General features: G+C 49.5%; 1 protein-coding gene across 1 annotated transcript in view; it reads right to left on the minus strand.

Moving 5' to 3' along the window:
* LOC105471836 (SH3 domain containing ring finger 3) overlaps nt 1-23,049 on the minus strand; it is a 373,482-nt gene that overhangs the window by 63,200 nt on the left and 287,233 nt on the right. The window contains exons 6-7 of the mRNA XM_011724585.3: nt 10,414-10,584; nt 5,928-6,181 (exon numbers count right to left, since the gene is read on the minus strand). Coding sequence (XP_011722887.2) covers nt 5,928-6,181; nt 10,414-10,584 — 425 coding nt within the window. The remainder of the gene's footprint in view (nt 1-5,927; nt 6,182-10,413; nt 10,585-23,049) is intronic.

Raw genomic sequence — 23,049 nt, forward strand, 5'->3', positions numbered from 1 at the left:
TGCAAATTCTTCTACTAGTGAAAAATGATTTGTAACCCCCAAGTCATTATCTGTGGTGCTTTCAGTTATTTTCAGACATTCATGGAATGGCAAAAAATTTGAGTTGCCTGACACCCATATTCCCAGCTGAGGTTGAACAAGGCGACATTCTGTCTTTTTGTTTCAGCATCACACAGAGGTGACAGGAGGATAGATCCGATAGGTGGCAACACAGTACAGTGCAGGAAGTTTTGGCTCTGAGGCCAGTTGGACAGTATTTGAATCCCAGCTCTGGCACCTGTTAATAGAGCAGCCGCAGGTCAGCCACTTAATCCTTCTGAACCTCATTTTCTCTTTTGTCAAATAAATAAAATAGAATCTACTAGAACAAGATGATAATTTATGTGAGATATGTATACACACCCATGCACGCACGCCACACACAATTTCACCTAGAAACAATAGTTAAGTATTCACAAATTCAGTGTTCATGATAATTTTATAGAATGTAACTACTGTGAATAATGTGTATAACTTGTTCCATCCCTTCACTTTTAGCTTATTTGTGTCTTTAGACTTGAAGTATTAAAGTATGTTTCCTATTCACAGCATACCATTGGTTTTTTGTTTCTTTCTAGTAATATGTGAAAATCTCTGCATTATATTTAGGGTTATTTAGACCATTTACATTTAGTGTGATTACTTACATGATTTATGTTTAAACCTACCATCCTACTATATGTTTTCTCTTTGACCCATGTATTCATTGTTTCTTTTCCCTTCTGTTAATGCTTTCTTTTGGATTGATAGGATGTTTTCATGATTCCTTTTTATTCCCTTTTAGCTTATTTGCTGTAACTCTTTGTTTCATATTTAGTGACTGCTTACATCTTTACTTTATTATAGACATTTACAAATAATTTTATAACATAAAGATTCTTACAGTAGTATACCAAACTTCCACTTCTCCCTTCCCAAACTTTGTTTTTGTTTATTGTACATTTTACTTTTGAGTTTTAAATCCCAAACTAGATTGTTTTGACTTTTGTTTAAACAGTCAATTATATTTTAACGATATTCAAATAATAAGAAAACATCTCATATATTTATCTACGTAGTTACCATTTCCAATGCTTTTCATTCCTTTGTATAGATCTTCATTTTTACCTAGTATCATTTGCCTTCTTTCTAAATAATTTTAGTTTTACATTTCTAATAGTGTGGATTTATTAGTGACAAAATCTTATAGTTCTACTATTTCTGAATAATTTTTTATTTTGCTTTTTTTGAAAGATATTTTTGCTTGGAGTAGATTGACAGGTATATTATTTTCAGTACTTTTTTTGGTTATTCTGTCGTCTCACTTGAACTGTTCTTGACATCATCCTTATCCTTATCATTTTTTCTATTTCATGTAATGTATCTTTTTTCTTCCAGCTATTTTCAGTGTTTTGTCAGAGATTTTGAACAATTTGGTTGTGATTTGCTTTGTTATAATTTTCTTCATGTTTCTTGTGCTTGGTGTTCACCAACTGTCTTTGAACTGTGTTTGTGGTTTTCATCAAATTTGGAACAATTTTGGTCATTATTTCTTCAAATCATTTTTCTGTCCTACCTCTCTCCTCTACATTGGAGGCTCCAATTACACATATATTAGGCCACTTAAAGTTGTCCCATTGCTCACTGATTCTGTTCATTTTTCAAAATTGTCTTTTATCTCTGTGTTTCACTTTCCATGGCTTCTATTATTATGTCTTCAAGTTTACTAATATTTTTTCTTCAGCAATGTTTAATTTGCCATTAATTCCATCTAGTATATTCTTGATCTCACATACTGTAGTTTTTACTTCTAGAAGTTTGATTTGGGTGTCTTATGTCTCTACTTAACTTTCTGAGTATGTGAAAGGCAACTGTAATATCATTTTTAAATGTCTTTGCAACATCTACGTCAATTTGGGGTCAGTTTTGATTGATTGACGGATCCCTTCATATAAGTCATATTTTCTTGCTCCTTTGCATGCCTCATAATTTTTTATTGAACATGAGACATTGTGATTTTTATGTTGTTGAGAGCTGGATTTTTTTTTTTTTTTTGTATTCCTATAAATATTCTTAAGCTTTGTTCTGGGACAAAGTTAAATTAATCAGAAATAGCTTGACTCTTGAGTGTTGCTTTTGAGCTGTTGGGTGAAACTGGAACAGCGCTCAGTCTGAAGAGAACATTCCCCACTACAGAGGCAAGGTCCTGTGTAGATTACTCAATGCTTGGTGATTTCTGCAATTTTTCCAGTCTGGCTGGTGGAAACAGGCACTATTTCCAGCTGGTGTGTATTCTGGGCACTGTGAGCACTAATCCTTTCTTTCTTTGATTCTTTTCCTGGCTTTGGGCATGTTTCTCATGTTCATATGCAGATTAGTTGTCAGCTGAAGATCTGAGGGCATGCTCTGCAGCCTCTCTGTGCTGCTCTCTCCTCTCTGATCACTGCCCTGGAAGCTCCAGACCTCTCTGTCACAGACTCTAATCTCCAGGTCCTCACTGCAGAGAGCCTGTGGGGCTCCTCCACCTGGTTACCTGCTTCCCTTTGCCAGTGCCTACAACGTCTCTCGTGAATCAGTCCTTGGTTGTCTGGTATCTTGAAAACTGTTGTTTTATATATTTGGCTTTTTAAATTTGTTTCATGTGGGAGGGTAACTCCCGTCCTCATCACTTCAGATTGGCCATAAGCAGAAGTCTAGCTCAATCTTTTAAACACAAAAATATGACTATGTCTATTATTCAACACCCTTTAATGGGCCCCACTGCCCTTAGGATAAACATCTAAATTCCTGACATGGTCTAGAAGAACCTCCATGCTCTGTCCTGCTTAGCTTTTCAGCTTCACTGCGGGTCTTTCTTTGCTCCTGCACCCTACCCATATTCCAGTGTCCAGGGGCCCCCGGCTTCGGCAGGCCAGGAGCTCCCCATGCTTCCCCTTCCTGAGTGCTTCCCACACTCTCCTACTGTTGCATGCTGAGCTCTACCCACCTTTCAGATTTAAAGGACAGCGTGCCTCTGCAGGGAACTGTCATCTACACACTGGACTTCTCCTTCTTCCATACCTTTGCTTTAGTCATGTCACAGCTAAATAAAGTTTCCCAAAACAAAGAGTTATGCTCTTCCTCATTGCCAGGCCGTTGCTCATGCTGGTTCCTCTGCTCAGAATCTCTTTTCTGTTTTGTCTCAGACACTTCCTATTTGTCCTTTAAGATTCAAGTCATTATCACCTCCTCTTGAAAACTTTCCATATGCCTTACCCCTAATCCTCCTCCTATTTTCCTCCCCAGTTGGAATGAATTCCCTCCTTCACGCTCTCCTAATACCTAAGCAGGCCTCCTTTGCTGCGCTTTACCAAACCCACCACAGAACTTTGTTTTCCAGTCATTCTCTCTAACTGGGGTGGAAATGGGGCTTGTCCGGTTCTCCTCCATTTCCAGACCCCTGCAGGGTGCCTTGCCTGTATCTAGCTCCTTCTCAGTGCTTCTTTGCTGATGAATTCATGGCTCTGCTGGGCTCTTGCTCCTACTAAGCATAGACAGGAGTGTGCAAGGAACACTGGCACTTTACAGGGGGTGTTCTGCCCTTGGGAAAGGAGTTACATTAATCAAGGAGAACAAATCATATTGGATGCTATGGCCAATGCAATTAAGCCTTTGTCAAACTGCCTGACTTTGGCTCGAGATGAGAACATTGATGAAATGCCTCCCACCCGCCAGGGTTGGGGTCTGCTGAAATGGGCAATTACTGCGGGGAACAATCCATTACTTGGACTGTCAACAGTGTTTTTTCTCTCTCTAAATGCAGAATGAAGTGGAAAATGCCGCGGGAACTCAGTGGCATTTAATTTACTGATATGGCTCGGTAGGAGCCATTCTTTAACCTGGCTGTGACAGCAATAGCGCGTGGGGACAAGTGCTGGGCTGGGATGCATGGGGGAGCCGTTTAACCATCCCGTGCCTTGCTCTCCCCGTGTGTAACATTAAACTGATGGAAGAGAATGCTCATGGCACCCTTGTGGTTACTATGGTGATGGAGGACTGAGACACAATGTTGCACGGCCCCACAGCCTTGCCAATTTCTTTTGATACTGCTTGTTATTCCACAGAGGGAGAAGTGACTGGCAGGGCTCCATTTCTTCTTTGAATTGGGAACGTTTCTAGCAAGGCTTGGTGTGGAAAGACCATTATACTGGCTATTCTGGGCAGACAACTCAGGGTCACTGCACTGGGATGGTGACTCACCGTGATGAGTAAGGCCACTCACCCTTTCTAGTGCTGGTGCATGTGGAAACATTTGTACAGCACGCCGGGCTGATTGGATGAGATGTTTAAAACCAGAAGGGACCTGGCCTGGGACTTTTGCTCCCCTGGTCCTGCCTGGGTGCTCCAGGGGCCAAACAGATAAGCATATTGGCTGCCTCTGACCAGTCAGGGAGCACGACTTCAGATCACCAGATCACTTGCCAACTGCAATGACTGTATCCCCAGCTAGAGGCTACCAGAAAACACAGATCCACGTAACCCATGCTGAAGGATGGCTGATCAGAAGGTCACGGGTTGCAGGGTGCGCTCGGGCACCCGGTAATATTGCTGCAGATTCTTTCCCAGGGCCCTGGAGCCAGGGTTGCGAAAACAAAGCATCATTCTTGGCTAATTTAAGTAAAAAAGATACTAGTAGAGACTTACAGATTCTCCGCGATGGCAGAGTAGCTCTTGAAGGCTCTGACACCAGGGTAGTGCTCAGGCCACCCATGAATCTTTCCTGGTGCTAAATTACCCACTGCTTGACAGGTACACCACCAGCACTGGGCACCTGAAGTCTCCCTGCACCCACTGATGGTGCCAGACACCAGGCATCCAAAGTCCACCTGAACCCAGTGATGACGCTGGGCACTGGGTACCTGAAGTCCGCCCTGCACCCACTTGGGTGGGCAAGTAGATGACAGACATTTACCCCTTGTCCCATCAGCTAAGCCAAAGAAGGAAATATGGCCTCTGCTGTGCTAAGTGTTGTCTCCTCTTTCCACACTTGAGAAGCTGCTTCTTTCTGGACACTTCGAATGGGTCATTGTGTTGGTTGGTTGAAGAAATAGTACATTTTATTGCTTCCATGAATTTACATTATTTTTGCCCTTTAAGCCTCACTGTGAGAAAAAGAGATGATTTCTGAGGACAGAGTTGGGGTGGGAAGAGAGATTCTGGGTTACGCCCTCCTGTCCCAGGGTACTCGGCATCATGCCAGCGTCACTGGCTCCACCGTGGTGGAAGATGCCGTGGCATGGGCTCCCAGATCAGCCTGCGAATCCGGCATCAGCTGTTCTTACTAGCTCAACACTAAGCCACCAACCAAGATGTGCTTACCTTCTTTATGCCCTTAAGGTCCACCCCGTAATTTCTTTTCATCTCACAACATCCCAGGGCCAAACTGGTTTTCCTTAACTTTCTCCAGCTGCCATGAAGGCGAAGGATCAACAGCTGTCATTCCTCCTGCCTCAGAGCACTTCAGAAAGGGAAGAGTCTGGACCCGAGTGTACCCCAGCCCTGTCCTGTGAGATGCCGCCTAGCTGGGAAGCCCTGCAAGGCGGCAGATGGAGGACCCATGTGGCTGGCTCGCAGTCATTCACGGGGGAGGCATCTGAAAGTGCCGGTGTTAATCTTATTAGCCCATGAGGCCCTCTTGTCACAATGAAATGTGTAAATATTTGTAAATTAACTTCAGCTGCCAGGATGGGTAACATGAAAGGCAAGTGAACTTCCCAGAGATCAGACGTTCACGAGCATGACAAGCACATACCACCAGCCGCACACGCACTGCTGGAGCCTTGGGCCATGATGTGTCTCACAAGCATGTCCCAGGAAGCCCCACTGTTGATGCCCTGCAGGGTGAGGCCCCTGTGAGTCTGGGAACGTACCTGTTGAAATGGTGCTCCGGGCTTGGCTGGCCACTGGCTGGGCTGAGTGCCGCAGACAGCTGCCTGTTGGGGGCGAGGCTGTGGGGTGCTGGGCATGGGCCTGGGGAGTGGTGATGGGCAGGGAAGGCCTGGTGGCGGTGGCCAGGCTGCTCAGACTCCCACTGCCTGGGTGCATGGTTGGGGTTATTCCTTTGGCCAGTGGAGACCCTCCGACCACATTATTCCGGGGCGGCCCTGCCCCTCCTGCAGGCACCCTGTGGAGAGAAAGCAGAAGGAATTCTGATGAGAGGCTCAGAGGTAATGGCGCCACGTGGGCCTCTGGCAGAGCCTCGCTCTGACCTGCTGGCTCTGAGACATGAAGGCCAACTCTTCTGGGGACAAAGTCCTAAAACAGTGCTCATCACTGGCACAAGGGCCCCCTTTACAAGAACTTCATGGGCTGCAAACTGTCAGTGTGAAATATTTAACAAACAGCAACGCCACCCTGAGAAACAGAGGAATGAGCCGAATCAAATCTTTTATACCAGAGCTACTGCCTCAGTTTGTTCTTACAAACAGCTGTGTGTCTCCAGATACACCCAGAAAGAACAGATGACTCAGTCATGTCCCGTGAGGCCTTGACGCATCCAGCACGTTGGGGAAAGGATGGCAAGGATGCTGGCCCCCTCTGGGCACGACTGCCACCTCGCACCTGCTGGCTGCTGGGAAAGGGCACACACAGCACGACGTCCTTCTGAATGTCTGGGAGCTTGCAGTTCCATACCAGAAATAGATGGCCTTTCACTCCGAAGTTTCCAGATGAAATCAGCTTCCACAAGACGAACACAGCCACTCTGGAAATTGGGCTTTTCACGCTTTCCCTCTGTGTATTTGTACTTAACCCATGTCCTGGAGGTAGCGATGTGAAATATGGCAGAGTTAGGGGCTTGGAAGCTTCTGTGGATTCAGTTTCAGGGGACTTAAATGTCTTCCATTTGTCCAAGAGCTGGGTAAATTCCCGTTTCCGTCCCTTCAGGATCTTATTCCAAGACACACCAAAAGCCACAGGTGGGAGAACAGGCTGCCTGCCCCTGTCTACTGGGCCTGGTCCAGCCATCTCCCTGTGGCTGGTACCACTGGGCATGACCTCTAGCAGGGAAGCTCCCGGCAACACAGAGTGAGGGCTTTTCGCACAGCAGCTGAGAGGAGACGGGCCTCTTGGAAAAGGACTCACCTGCTAAGGGAACCTGGTGGTGTCCTCCTTCCCCAGCCCTCAGAGCTGTGCTGAACTTCACCCCAGCAATCAAGCTTGTTAGCAGGTCAGCCAAAACCATGAATTTAAAAATCCCATTTGCTATCCGTTGAGCTCACTTTTCCCCGAGGAAATCATTTTTAAAAACTAAATAAAGTGAGCTCACAAATGAGTCACTAATTTGCAAGGTGATATTGACAAGTCTGAACACAATAGACACGGACACACATCTGCCTCTCACGACAGCAGAAAACCCTCTCCCTCTGCCCTCATGGCAGGATGGCAGAGATACCCTGGGCTAGTCCTACTTCCTTAGTGCGTGCCGTCACGGAAAGAGCCACACACCGGCTCCCGCACCAGGTTTTTAAATGAACTCAGAATGCTCAACTCTGGGCACTATACTCGCAGCCCTGAGAGCCCACCAGCACTCCAGGGCCTCCCAGCACGATGAGGGCAAGCACAGCTGGTGAATCCAGGTCTATGCAGGAAGGGGTAGGCCTTCGCCCGCCCTCCAATCACTGCCAGATAAGGCATCGCCTTCTGCTGGGTGGCTTTGGCAATTGTCCTGAACCCAGTAGGGATCATGAAAGTTATAAGTCCTGGGGGCACAGCCTTGGAGGGGGACAGCTGTCTTCCATTTCCGGGGATAAAGACCAAGGCCAGATTTCCTGTTTTGTGCTGAGCTATGGATTGCAGTGAGGGACCCATGGCCTCTAACATACTGACCTGGGGGCAGCCCACCCGGGGGCGGTTCGTTCTGTAAGGAACCAGAGAGGACACTCAATGACCTCCCAACACTGCAGTTACCGGGGCTCGATCTGGAATGGCTTTTGCTTAATGTTTATTCCTGGCTCTGCCATTCTTTGGAAAACACACACCAAAAGGGCTTGAGGAGAGTGAGCAACCATGAGGTGCACAGCAGAGGTGGAGGGAGGGGCCCGGGCCCCGATACGAGCTCCAGTGTCAGGAGATGGAGGATCTTCCCATAACAAACTCCCTGGCAGCAGGAGAAGACAGTTCTTGAGGAGACATTTTGATCAGAACAACTAGATTTCATGTATTGATTCGATCAGCATTTATTGAGCACCTCGTATATGAACATGGTATGCAAGAAGCCAGGGAAACAAAGCTGGAGATGGCTACTGTGGCGCAGGGGCTGGCCTGTGAGGGGGGATCCTGCATGCCTGTAGATGACCCTAACAGGCAGAACTTGTCAGTGGGCTGCTTGGGATGACAAGGTGGGTAGAGCTGTCCATCCTGACTATGGCACAGGCAAGGATGAAGGCCTCCAGGCAAGGCTTCATATAGCAAGTGGACTTAGGACCCAGCTCTTGAAGGATATTCAGTGATTTAATTCAGAAGCAGGAAGAGGGTGGAAGGCATTCCAGTATTGTGGGGGTGAGGGCCGCCTAAGAGAGCTCCCCGTGGTGACGCTGACTGATGCACGTCAGGAGTTGCCCGGCCAGGTGGTGGAGGGCCCCAGTGCCACGCAAAGAAGCTGGACTTAAACCGCAGGCTTTACATCTCTGAAGGTCTGTGGAAGTTCTCAGGTAAAGATAAAGGAAGAATCAGAGGAGAGAAACTGGAAACTGGGAAGCCGATGGCCTCCCTCAGAAGCTGCCGCTGTAACCTGCTGTGTGGAGGAAGAACCGCCTCCTCATACAAGAGTAGGGCGTGTGACAGAGTGATGCCCCCCAGCAGGGCGGGCGAGCCCGGAGGTGTGGACACGTACCATCTCAGGCTGTGCCTTCCTGGAGGGTGCCAGCTGGTCAGTGAGTCCCCTAATCTAGAGGGGTGACCTGTGCTTTCCTGCAAGGGCTATCTGATGACACGACAGGTGAGCCCAACTCCAGGTCAAGCGCTTCAAGCACAGGCCGGTTGCCGGCTGAGAGACACAACCCATAGCTACTGGCGTGGGAAATCCAGACCAGAGACCTTCGGGGCTGCGCACGCTGGGCAAGTCGCCCCACACCACTGATGAAGCCCCAGAAGGCTGTGGGCAGCTCACCCCCTAAGCAGCCACCCCTCTGACCAGGTGGCTGGGTTTGAGGGGGTGCATTTCCTGAAGGCTCGCTGCAGTTTGCTTCTCAAGCTTTTCCCTGCTGAGCATCACCTGAGCAAAGGATTTCTAACTGCCCCTTTAGCCCTGTGCCTGCAGACCTTTCAGGCTTTGGGCAACTCCATCAATCCCTAGGCCCTTTCTGGGCACCTCGAGAGAGGCCCTGGCTGAAGATTGCCTTAGGAACTAGAGCTGCTCATATCAACACCACATGTGTCCCGAGAACACTCTGCAAGTAGGAATCAGCCCAGCAATCAGTGCAGGGTCTACGGGTTATTTAATTGTTTCCACTGTAGCCCTGTTCCAAAGACAGGAGAAACCCAAGGCCACGTCTTTCACTTGTGTGTGTGTGCTGCAGTGTCAACACAGGGCAATGCCCAGTGAGGCTGACTGATGTCACCAAGCTGTGGACCCTCATCTCAGTGAAAAATTCCCAGACAACCCCCTTGTCTTGTCAGTGACGCTAAAATTACATATTCTATTTTATAAAAGCAGTAGAACAAAGAACTTATTAAACACTGACAACACAAAGAAAAAACAATCTATTACCACGATGCGACCACTCAACGACTGTTAACCTTTGGGAATATATCATTTTTCCTTTGCATATATGTATATAGTGTTTTACATATCACACATCTGTATGTGATGACACACAAGCATACATACTGCACACACAAGCATACATACTGCGTACACACATGCTGTACCTACATTATGCACACGTGCACATAAATTGTGCTTACAGTATGCATACGCACAGGCATGCACACTGCACATACACTGCACACATGTACAAATACCATACACGCAAGCACACAGAAGCGTGCACACACTCTGCACATGCATACACACTGAATATTACTGTATATATGTGCACACACTGTCCTCACATAAACACACACTCACACTTGAGACCTCACTCTGGTGACTTTCCTGTTCCTGCTCCTCCTGTTCCCGTTCTTCTCCCCTTGGTGGCCAATGTCTGCTGAGGACAGTCAAGGAGTTGAGTGCAAACCCAGCTCAGAAGGTGAAATGCGGGTCTGGGGACACCAGCGGGGGCTGAACCCTGGGCACTGGAGGCCTTGCTACCTTCTGGGCCCGGCTCACAGAGTAGCCTCCATCAGTAACAACAGCAGTAAGGCATGTAGGTCCTTGCCCTCTCCTTGCCCAGGCTGCCACCACCATGCCCTCACCTGGAAACGGGTGTCACGTAGTTTCCGGGGAACACCCCAGAGACCCCGGTCCTCAGGGACGCCCCCTTGAACCAGCCATCCTGACACTTCTCGAGGACCCGGTACATTTCTCCCTTGTGCAGCTCCAGCTCGTCACTCTTCTGGGGCTTGTAGGCATAGAGCGCCAGGTACCTGCGGGCAAAGCATGGGGCCAGTGTCAGTGGGAGCCCTCCTGGGGAACAGGGGACTGGCCGGCATTCCTGGGGGGAGGTTGTCTTTGGAGGAACCCAACCTAAAAAGACCCACAAGTCTCTATGGGGGCTCTGCAGTTTACAGAGGCCCCACACACCCTCCCCGGCTCACTCCTCACAACGAACCCACGAGGCAGGGGAGGGAGGGGGCCTGCAGGGAGCTGCCTGCAGGGGAGGGGTGTGCCTGTCACCCACAGCCTTAGGAGGATTCCACCTGTCCATCTGACAAGGTGGGAAGGCAGCTCAGTAAGGCACAGTGACCCCAAAGCCCTCGAGGACCTCTGAACTGCATCCCAGGGCCAGGTCTTTGGACTTTCCGGTGGTTTCCTCTTCTTCACACTGTCTCAAGTCTGATGCTCTGAGCAAGGGAAACCTTAGGGAAAACTGAGGGTGAGCTAAGCTAGTCTTGGGCTGGGTTTTCCTCACTTGATCTAACCTGGACTGGTTTTCCTGCCTGGCTTATCCAATCAAGCAGAGCTGGAAGAGACCCCAGAGGCCCTTTTCAAGGGAAAGGTGGTTAAGTTAGAAAACTGTGGTTGCACACTTCTTTGCAGTAATTGTGCCATGATTAATTATTTGACCTTTTTTTATTTTCAAGACAGCATCTCACCCCGTCACCTAGGCTGGAGTGCAGTGGTGCAAACATAGCTCACTGCAGCCTCAACCGCCTGGGCTCCAGTGATCCTCCCACCTCAGCCTCCCAAGTAGCTGGGACCACAGGTGTGTGCCACCGTGCTGGCTAAGTTTTTTATTTTTTGTAAAGATGGGGTCCCCCTATGTTGCCCAGACTGGTCTTGAGCTCCTAGTCTCAAGCAATCCTCCCATTTCAGCCTCCCCAAAATGCTGGGATTACCCCGGCCTTAATTTTAAGTCTTATTTGCAAACAAGAAAAGATTAAATTTAGTGGTGAAAATCCTAGTTTAGGGTTTAGATGCTGTGCCTCCAACTCAGCCCACGGGCCAAGCTACTCTCATAAAATACTTAACTATACCCTCTATCTTTTCCTTATAAGGACTGATAATACTTACAAAAGTGCTCTGCTACTTTTGGGATTTGGGGAAGGTTGGTTTTGAATGGATGGAGAGAATCAATCAGATTATTTTTATTTGCTCACAAGATTCAGCCACGGAAGCTGGTGGAGGCCTCAGTTCAATAAGAGACCAAAGATGAATGTTAATGAAGAGTCATCTGGTGGATCTCACACCAGTGTAGGCTGCTGGGTGGGGATGTTGACCCTCTCCAGTGGCTTGTGTACACAGTATGTCTCTGGGGATGTGAGGGAAGCTCACAGATCCCCCACTGCACCCTCCTGATGCTGGAGGAAGCTTCTACAGTGAAAACAGAAACAGAATGCAGCTCACGAGGGCTCAAGAAGGAAAAAAGGAGGACCAGTGTGGAATATTCTGGAACAGCATGAGAACCCTGTAGAGATTAAAAGTTTCTTGGCCTTAACATGAAATCTGCCACCCTTTTTGAACATCCTAATCCTACATAGCAAGTCCCTCTGCCCTCATTCGATGACCTTGGCTATTTCCTTTGTTTACAGGTGTCCCTCATGCCCTCCCCCTAGGGACATCCTGTGGGCTTCAACTGTGGCTGGCATCTTTCTTTCCCTGTTTGAAATGGTGAACACTGACAGTGAAGTCAGGACCAACTCTCGGCTTCAGGAGGATACACAAAGCCATCAGGAGAGGAACTCCACCTGCCCCCCAACTGTGTTCACAGTTTCAATGCTATGTCCAGGTGACAAATGGAGAGAACCCAGGGTGTGATTCTGTTCTGATCACCATAGAGAAAATACACTAAGGGAAAAGTGCAGTGAAAATGATAAACAACTGCAGCCAACATGTGCCTATGTACTGTGCAGAGAAGCTGGAGGGGAGGGGAGGAGAACGGGGAGGGATGGAGAAGGAGAGGGGATGAGAGAGATGGAGTGAGGGGGAGGTAGGAGGAGGGGGAGGAAGGAGGAGGAGATGGGGAGGGGATGGGAGAGGATGGGGAGAGGATAGAGGAGGAAAGAGAAGGGGAGGGGGGAGGAGGAAAGAGAAGGGGAGCGGAGGGGACAGTGGCTTCCACACAGCCTGGGCTGAGGCAAAGGAAGGCAGACGAGGAGAGGAAGAGTGCAGAGATGGTTTGGATCCCTGGAAGGCTTGTGAATCAGTAACAATGATGCACAAAGTGATGTGCCGCTCTCAAAGAAATACAGTTGAGTGTAAATCCTGCTTAAGTTAGCCCCATCTGTTGCTTTATGATGTCAGAACAGTTTGCTTCAGTGGCCACACGCAGAATATGCAGCCGGGCTGGCTCCTGGCCAGGGGCGGGTGGTATGCGACTCAGGCCGCACCAACAACTCCTTTTAGTTGGTTCTGGGGTCCGGGGCTGCCTTTGCTCTGGAGTGTGGACTTCATCAGCTGCCAAGGCAGGCTCAGAACACGCCCAAGCTGCTGACCACAGCTTATGGACTCCTCTCCCTCCTGCTCCTGGGCTGGGCTGGTAGGCAAGGTGCAGAGCTGGGGGCTCAGTGGCCTGTGCTCCGTGGAGGCCTTATTCCACGGATTGGCTGTGGCTACACGCCGACTGGGGCTGGCCCACTTCTCCCTCCAGACCACTGCTCCCGCACAACATGGAGCTCGGTGACCTGGGAGCATGGAACCCCTCGCAGGGCTATCCCTGCTCAGGAGGCCCCGTGCAACATGCTTCCTCCCCAGGGCTGTCTGTGGCCTTCTTGCAGAGGTTTCACGGCTGCGGACACAAAAGGCTGCGGACACAAAAGTTCGAGGGGATGGAGCTTCTGTCCATGGTCACGCATGTTCAGGGGTAGGGCCAGGGCTGGGCTGCTGGAGCTGTCGGTGCGGCCTGGGGCACAGCTGGGGCAGGGCTTGGGCAAGGTGAGAGCGGCAGTCGCACTGAGGTGTGACTCGGGGAGGCTGGGGTCCTGAATGGGGTATGCTGACCCCTCGCTCCAAGCACAGGCCCTGTGTGGCCCACCCGTAGGGAGATGCTGCCCTGACGTGCACCACGGCACTAGTGCACTGGGCCTCTTTGTCTTATTTTAAGTTTGTTCTGTCGATGAGTAATCCTTCACTCTGGTCTCTATTTAAAGTTCGGCCTCTAGGTGCAGGTTGCTGGGGGAAGCGGAATGTAAATAAGCCTGGCTTCACTTTGGAAAATCTCTTCTTGGCCTACTTTTTTTTCCCTCTGGGCACCTCGTAGGGGACACCAAAAGCAGATGGATGTGCTGGCTCCGTTTTCTGGCATGCGGCTCGCGTTGGGGGGGCCCTGGCCCAGGCGGGGGTCACCTGCATCTGCTGTCCTCCCTGAGGTACTCAAGAGGAGGCCTTGGAAGGGCCACACTGAAGAGCAATTTGTGCTGAGACCGGCCCTTCCCAACCTGCCTCCCTCCCACCTCTCAGGGTCTCTGCCGCTGTCCCCTGCAGCCACAGTGGCATCGCCTGTTACCCTGTTTCCCACCAACGTCTGTGAGTTGTGTCCTGTCAGGACTGCCAGTCCAGAGTCTCCTGGCTGAGCTGGACAGCGTCCCCTGCACTCAGTGGCGAGCCAGTCCTCACAGACACAAGCACCTGCGCCTGGCATGCAGGGAGAACCGGGCGGCACCTGTAGGTAGCAGGGCTCACATCATCCTAGCTCCTGGGCCCAACTCTCACCTTCCATTTGCTTCAAAACACCTTGGCAGCTCAACACAGGCCCTGCGGAGTGCTCAGGGCATCTCATTAACACTCAAGACCACCCCGCATGCTCAGACATCACCTCTGCAGATTCTCACAGGTTGGTACTTCAAGTACTTATTTAAGGCAATCATGGGATTTTAGGATCAGAGAGCCTTCCTCACCACTGCCTGGTAGCGTATATAGGGCTTTCACGCCAATTAGAAAAAGCACCTCTTGAGGGCAGGTTGCTGAGGACAAGTACAGCCTCCTCCAGGCATGGTGTGCAGTCAGGCACGGGGGCTAGGGGCTCACTGCACCTGGGACAGTGCACAGACAGGATAGGCTGGCGGCTGGGCCGACTCGGCTGACCCAGCTGGGCATGGCATGTGTCTGCTTTCACGTGCAGCCTGTTGAAACTAACAGCACAGCCTTCGCTTACCCATACCACTTCCTTATTTCTATAGCAAGATCTTCACTTGCTGCTAATTGTCTGCAGATTTCTCTTCTGCTCTAATCAGAGTAAACCGAAGTATTTTAGTGCCTCCGCTAATTTCATCCCCTTTCTCCTCTAGATGGTGGCTTGCTCATGCTTCTTCTAAAATAAGTAAACAATTCCCAGTTCTCCTACCAGAAGTCCCACTTCTGCTCTTCTCCCAGGGCCATGCTGGCTCGAGTTAGGGAGGTGTGTGCTTCCTCCTCACCTCTTCCATCCAGGTGCAGCACCCACTCTGCAGGGAAGACCCACAGCAGGAGTGCTGTCAGGGGCTGCACTGGAGGCCAGGAGGCTGGGGAGGGCTGGGTAAGTCCTGCGGAAGGGCTGAAGCAGGCTCAGGAGCTCAGAGACGACCAGGAGCTGCAGGCAGGGCGAGGATGAGTGCAGATGCTCAGAGGAGCGTGCGGGACACCTATTTGTATACAATAGGCTACTGTATAGTATAAACATACTATGCGATAGCATTATGTCTAAAAAAATGTAAATACCTTAATTAACAAATATTTTATTTGGCCGGGCGCGGTGGCTCATGCCTGTAATCCCAGCACTTTGGGAGGCCGAGGTGGGTAGATCATGAGGTCAGGAGATCAAGACCATCCTGGCTAACACAGTGAAACCGCGTCTCTACTAAAAATACAAAAACGTAGCCAGGCGTGGTGGCAGGTGCCTGTAGTCCCAGCTACTCGGGAGGCTGAGGCAGGAGAATGGCATGAACCGGGTGAAGCTTGCAGTGAGCTGAGATTGTGCCACTGCGCTCCAGCCTGGGTGACAGAGCGAGACTCCGTCTCAAAAAAACAAAAAAATTTATTTGTCCAGCACAGTGACTCGCGCCTGTAATCCCAGCACTTTGGTAGCCTGAGGCAGGTGGTTCACCTGAGGTCACGAGTTTGAGACCAGCCAGGCCAAAATGGTGAAACCCTGTCTCTACTAAAAAGACGAAAATTAGCCTAGTGTGGTGGCGAGTACCTGCAATCCCAGCTACTAGGGAGGCTGGGGCTGGAGAATCACTTGAACCCAGGAGGCAGAGGTTCCAGTGAGCTGAGATCAAGCCACTGCACTCCAGCCTAGGCGACAGAGCGAGACTCGTAAAAAATAAAAAGAAAAAAAAGAGAAAGAAATACTTTATTGCCCCAAAATGTTAATGATCATCTGAGCCTTCAGGGAGTTATAATTTATTTGCTGGTGGAGGGTCTTGTCTTGATGTGAACAGCTGCTGACTAATCAGGATGGTGGTGGCTGAAGGCAGGGATGGCTGTGGCAATTTCTTAAAATAAGACAGCAATGAGGTTTGCTACATTGACTCTTCCTTTCATGATAGATTTCTCTATAGCATTTGATGCTGTCTGACAGCATTTTACCCACAGTAGAATTTCTTTCAAAATTGGAGTCAATCCTCTTAAACCCTACTACTGCTTTATCAACTGTTTATGAGCTATTCTAAACCCTTTGTTGTCATTTCAATGATGTGCCCGCCATTTTCACCAGGAGTAGATTTTATCTCAAGAAACCACTTTCTTGCCCATCCATGAGGAGCAACTCCTCCTCTGTTCAGGTTTTCTCATGAGATTGCAGCAATTCAGTTATGTCTTCAGGTTCAATTTCTAATTCTAGTTCTCTTGCTGTTTCTCCACATCTGCAGTGACCTCCTCCACTGAAGTCTTGAACCAACCACTCAAAGTCATCCATGAGGATTGGAAGAACCTTCTTCAAAACTCCTATTAATGTTGATATTTTGACCTCCCCATGAATCACAAATGTTCATCCTAGAATGCTGAATCCTTTCCAAAAGGTTTTCAATTTACTTTGCCCAGATCCATGAGAGAAATCACCATCTATGGCAGCTATAGCCTATGAAAGGTACTTCTTGGCCGGGCACGCTGGCTCACGATTGTAATCCCAGCACTTTGGGAGGCCAAGGCAGGCGGATCACTTGAGGCCAGGAGTTAGAGACCAGCCTGTCCAACATGGCGAAAACCTGTCTCTAGTAAAAAAAAAAAAAAAAAAAAAAAAAAATTGGCCAGGCGTGGTGGCACGCGCCTGTAATTCCAGCTACTTGGAAGGCTGAGGCAGGAGAATGGCTTGAACCTAGGAGGCGGGGGTTGCAGTGAGCTGAGATCATGCCACTGCACTGCAGCCTGGACAACAGAGTGAAACTCCATCTCAAAAAAAAAAAATTTAAAAAATGTACTTTTTAAATAAGAACACTTGACAATCTAAACTATTCCTTGATGCATGAGCTGAGGAATGAATGCTGTGTCAGCAGACATGAAAACAACATTCATCTCCTTGTACATCTCCATCAGAGCTCTCGGATAACCAAGTACACTGTCAATGAGCAGTAATATTTTAAAAGGAATCTTTTTTTCTGAGCAGTAGGTCTTGACAATGGACTTAAAATATTCAGGAAACCATGCTGTAAACACGTGTGCTATCATCCAGGCTTGGTTGTCCCATTTACAGAGTACAGGCAGAGTAGATTTAGCATAATTCTTAAGAGCCCTAGGGTTCTCGGAATGGTAAATGAACACTGGCTTCACTTAAAGTCACCAGCTGCATTAGCCCCTAAAAAGAGAGTCAGCCTGTCCTCTAAAGCTTTGAAGCCAGGCCTTGGTGTCTCCTCTCTAGCTATGAAAGTCCTAGATGGCATCATTGTCCAATATACAGCTGTTTTGTCTACACTGAAAATCTGTTGTTTAGTGTCACCACCTTCATCAGTGATTTTAGCTACATCCTCTGGATAACTTGCTTCAGCTTTTCCATCAGCACTTGCTGCTTTACCTTGTACTTTTATGTTACAGAGATGGCTTCTTTCTTTAAACCTCATGAACCAACCTCTGCTAGCTTCAAACTTTTCTCCTTTAGCTTCCTCACCTCTCTCAGGATTCATGGAGTTGAAGAGAGTTAGGGCTTCAACTCCATGGGCTTGTTAGGGCTTGCTCTGGATTAGGCTTTGACTCAAGGGAATGTTGCAGTTGGTCTGATCTTCTATCCAGGTCACTCAAACATTCTCCATATCAGCAATCAGGCTGTTTCACTTTCTTATAATTCATGTGTTCCCTGGAGCAGCACTTTTAATTTCCTTCAATAACTTCTCTTTTCATTGACAACTTAGATAACTGTTTGGCACAAGTTTCAGCCTATCTCAGCTTTTGACATGACTTCCTCGCCAAGCTTAATCATTTCTAACTTTTGACCGAAAGTGAGAGATGTTCAACTCTAGCTTTTGCTTGACCACTTAGAGGTCATGTAGGGTTACTAAATGGCCTTATTTCAATGTCGTTGTATCTCAGGGAAAAGGTAGGCCTGAGGAGAGAAAGAGAGATGGGGGAACAGTGGGTCCGTGCAGCCGTCAGAACACACACATCACTTATTGAGCAAGTTCGCTGTCTTATATGGGCATGGTCCATGGTGCCCCAAACAATTCCAACAGTAACACCAAAAATCACTGATCATGTCACCATAAAGATATAATGAAAAAGTCTGAAATATTATGAGAATTAGCAAAATGGGACACAGAGCCTCGAAGTGAGCACATGCTGTTGGAAAAATGGCACCACTAGACTTGGTGGATGTTGGGTTGCCCCAACGCTTACATTTGTAAAAAAAAAAAAAAAAAAGTAGTCTCTGTGAGGCACAACAAAATGAAGTGCAATGAAATGAGGTTTGCCTGTGTTTCAGATGCATTCTGAGGCTGAAGCCCCACCACTGGACAGGGCCCAGGGATGCCCAGCCTCGGGCCTCTGAAGGGCGATGAGTGGCTGATCACTCACTGTGGTGGCTGTGCTGGGAATTTCCCTCAGAGTGCATCATCACCCATGACTACCTCTTCAAAGGGCAGCCTGAAGCCAGCACTGGCTCACTTCCAATGGGGAAACTCCGCAGGGCTGTCTCGGCTCCAGAGCCCTGAGGATCAACGAGGCTTCCCTTCAGCCACAGCTCAGGTGTGTCCTGAGAGCACTCCCCAAAAACCTCCCCATCTCAGGGTCTGCCTCCAGGAAACCCAACCTGGAGGTAGACAATGCTGGTATCGCTGGGGATGTGCTGCTACCACCTGGGCCTGCATCTCCTTCCTTCCACTGCAACTGGCCCTGCAGCGGCCCCAGACATCTCCGACCTTTGCTCGCCAGGCTCTATGTCATCCAGAGACTCTCTCAATAAAAATCTCTGCTCTTCCCACTTGCATCTCCTCCACTTCTCCACCTGCTTGGGGTCCCAGCTCTGCCCTCTCTCTAGAGGTGCAGGCGGCAGGGGTGTGGATGAAGAGCACTCACCCCTCCAGTGGTTCTCAGGCTCACTCTCATATTCTTGGTCGCATCTATCTGTAATATCCTGAGGATGGTGCCGCCAATGCCTGGAAGGGCTGACCATGGGGCCAGGCTGACCACAAGGCTGGGCACTGTCAGAGGAGGCTAGATGGCTGACCTCTAAGACACCTCTTGGGAGCAGTACCCAGTGATTTTGCTGCTCCAGGCCTTCGTTCCAAGCCTGGCAGGGACTTATTTTACCGAGTCTGTTGTCTTGAACTCACGCTGATCCAGTCCATTGCAGGCTGAGTGCAGCACCAGCCTGTTCTCTGAACTGGCAGTGGAAGGTGCCCCTGTCTTGTGTTGGCATGGTTTGGTCAGCAGTCCTTTTCCTGTGTCCTAGAATGTGGGGACTGTTGTTATTGAGGCTGGTTTGGTGGCCTTTTGACCACATGCACAAATGGCAGTGGGAGGTCATGAGGAGGCCACTCCGGATCACATCAAGGCCTGCGAGGTCATCCCTGCCATGACAGAGAGCATGTCTCACATGACCAATGTCAACCACCAGATCCAGGGACCCTGGTCTGCACCCTAGCAGGGGAGGATGAAAACTGCTGGCTGCCATTCCCCTGGGCTTCCCTTTCCCTCTTGCAGGCCAACCCCCTCCTCTCCCTAAGTCTTCCTCTGGGCTCCTGGATAGGACTCCCAGGCCCCTCAGGTGCCATCTGGGTGGTCATGCACCTCACAGGGCACCTGGTTTTCCCTGCAGGTGATGAACTGCACCCATCGACTGTGGAAGTTTCCTTCTCTGATGGCAGGCTGACATGCAGTCCTAGACCAAGGCTCTGTGCCAAGAGTTACGTTGCTCTCGGATTGCAGGCACGCAGATCAAGCCAGACCCAGGCATGTCTGTCTGATGCATGTTTCTTCCTCCTCCTCCACCTCCTCCATTGCTGTAGGTGATGACGGGACATCTTGGATGGCTCCTGCAGGGTAGCCCTATGCCCTCTCCCTGCCTCCTCTGGTTCTTCACATCAGGCAGTGGCTCTAAGATGCCCATGAAGAAGTGGAGGTGAGAATCAACCCTTCCGAATCAGGGGCAACCTACTCACAGCGTTTCATCAACCTTGAGACCCTCTGGGTGGGTTGGCCGTGCCCAGGAGCATGGCCTCTAGGAGCAGACACTCAGATTTCTGCTTCCCCAAATCACAGCAGGTCTGTCAGAGGAATAGCGGACAAGTCCCAGGGCCAGACAGTGGAATTCTCAACACAGTAGGGGGTGGAAAGGGGGTGCAGGAATGGGAGATGTCTCTGCAGACTCACAGTCGCCTCCATGCACTGGGTGAGCAAACTGAGACCCTTCTTGTGTTTCCAGGCAACTGAGCCCTTAGGGAATCCATGCCGTGGAAGCCTTTCACATGCTGGAAGAAGGGGCAAGAACATCATCCAGCCATCAACATACTAACCGTGCGGGATCAGGCCTCTTAATCTCAAGGGCTCATGTTTCAGCGCACATGATGTGGCCTGGAGAGGTCAAAGCTATGCAATTACGAAGATCAGGAACGAGGTCTCCTGAAGTCATTGCATGGCTGACTTTCACATCAGCCCCATCCGGGCCCTGGCTGGAGTCCCCAAGCCATCATTCTCCGGGCAGCAGCGCACTGTTGTTTGCTGTGGTTGTTTTTGCAACGACAGCACATCTCATGTTCAATTTCAGACTTCTGAACGTGACTTACAGATACTATTTTGGGAACAATGGTTAGATCAGACCCCCACCCCAGGTACCTGCCACAGGTAAGGTGCGTGTGGGAATACCAGCGTCTTACAGCGGAAGAGGACAGGTGAGCAGTCAGGCTAATTCCCCTCCCTCATAAACTGATGTGGTCAGTCTGATCTTTTCCTCTCTGGGGATAAAATAAAGGATGTCATGTTTGCAGAATGCATCGTGCATGCTGCTGTAACATATGTTATGTTACCTGGCGTGTGACTGCTACTCAGTATCTCAGTGTAACAGCCACGAACACACATGGAACGGACCATCACCAGTCACAGGTCATGCTGCCCATGATCCAGCTGCTGCATGGAGGGCCGCTGTGTCACCTGCAGACACATTCCTACCTAAATCCTTGTCATCCTTAGAAGGATGTTGTCCGACACGTAAGTTTCCCTTCCCTCTTACCCAAATCTCAAGTTGAGTGGAAGGTACCCTTCCCTGGGGGAGAAGCCCAGAGGGAGACGGTGGAGGGCTAGAGGTCACAGCAACCTTGTCCCCCAGGGCAGGGGAACTGGGTGAAGAAGAGGTCCCTCCACACCTGCACCAAATTCAGAAGCCATCCGGGACCTGGAGGTTTGTCCACGGTTGAGGCCTCCAGAATATTCACAACTCTTGAGGGGCGACATGCCTGGAACTGTTACCTTTTGGGTCTCTGGGACAGAGCAGCCTTCTCGGATGGCTAATCCTTGAGCTCGCCTCACGCTGGGGAGCCCTCTGCACCCAGGAAGGGGAGGCCTTTGCTCTCATAGAACAAGTGGCAGCTGCTGAGAGCCTGTGTACAGGCATTCAGCTGGTCATGGGGACTCCAAAACAAACCCATCTGGGCTTTGGCCTTGAAGCACTCATGGCCTCAGCAACCTGACGTGTGTCTTGCCTCTCGTTTGGGAAACTCCATCAGGGCCATCCCCTGTGGGCGCAGGTTTCTTTCCTCAGATAGCATTCTGCATCCAATTCTTCAAGAGGAGCGAACCCATCACCCCCCACCCTCCCATGTGCCTCCTTGGCACCAGCTTTGCCTGAAGCTGCCAGAACTGAGCTAGGAGCATGGCAGGAGATGGAGGGAGTGTTTTATTTTGTCCAGTGCTGGTGAAAACTTGAATATTAGTCTCAAGGCATCCGGAAGTAGCCTGCTCAGGAAGCTAGGTAAAAAATAGGCACCTTTCAAATTCCTTTCATTACATTGCTTAATCACAGTGGGAGGATACTGGAAGCTTTCTTGCCGACCACTGGAGAAAGGCTGGCGTTTCCACTGGGCTTAGAGGTGGCTGAGCGTGTGCCAGCAGCTGAGCTACTTCTAGACCTTTTGAAGCTTGGCAAGTTGCTCTTCAAAGTACTTTTTTGCTTGAAATACATCCTGTTCGGCCGGGCGCAGTGCCTCACGCCTGTAATCCCAGAATTTTGGGAGGCCGAGTCAGGCGGATCACGAGATCAGGAGATCGAGACCATCCTGGCTAATATGGTGAAACCCTGTCTCTACTAAAAATACAAAAAATTAGCCAGGCGTGGTGGCAGGCGCCTGTAGTCCCAGCTACTTGGGAGGCTAAGGGAGGACAATGGTGTGAACCTGGGGTACGGAGCTTGCAGTGAGCCGAGATTGCACCACTGCACTCCAGCCTGGGAGACAGAGCAAGACTCCATCTCAAAAAAAAAAAAAAAAAAAAAAAAGAAATACATCCTGTTCTGCAACAACACAGGTTCTGAGTGTCCCTCTGACCTCTGACCCAGCCTGCATTGACAGAGCTTTCTGTATTTGTCATATTGTTTGCCAAGTTCATAGACTTCACCTTAACACAGTCATTCCAGTGACTGAACTCTGCCAAACACAAGAGCAAAAGGGAGTCTAAATCTTCAGAGCATGATTTAAATGGGGAATTTTAAAATTGCACTTATCTGTTAAGAGCTGTAATTTAACTGGGCAGATGTTCTAAACAAGATAAGTATCTCACTTCCTAGCACTGATTCATCTGGTTATATTTGGGGATGAGATGCAGCTGGCATGCGCTGGTGTGGCCCTGGGATGGAGGCTGAAACACAGAACCACTTCCAAGCAGTTGGTGACTACTGGCTGCCCAAGCTCCTAGACTACCCGCTGCTCTGCGCACCTGCTTCCCTCCTGCCTCTCCCCGCCAATCTCGGACTTTCCATGCTATGGAGAGCCTGCTCCACACTACGGCTGGCTCCTCTCCTGTTGACTGGGACCTGCATTGTGAATACTCTGAATATCCTC

Source organism: Macaca nemestrina, chromosome 13, assembly GCF_043159975.1.
Source record: "Macaca nemestrina isolate mMacNem1 chromosome 13, mMacNem.hap1, whole genome shotgun sequence".
In the NCBI taxonomy this organism is placed as follows: Eukaryota; Metazoa; Chordata; class Mammalia; order Primates; family Cercopithecidae; genus Macaca; species Macaca nemestrina.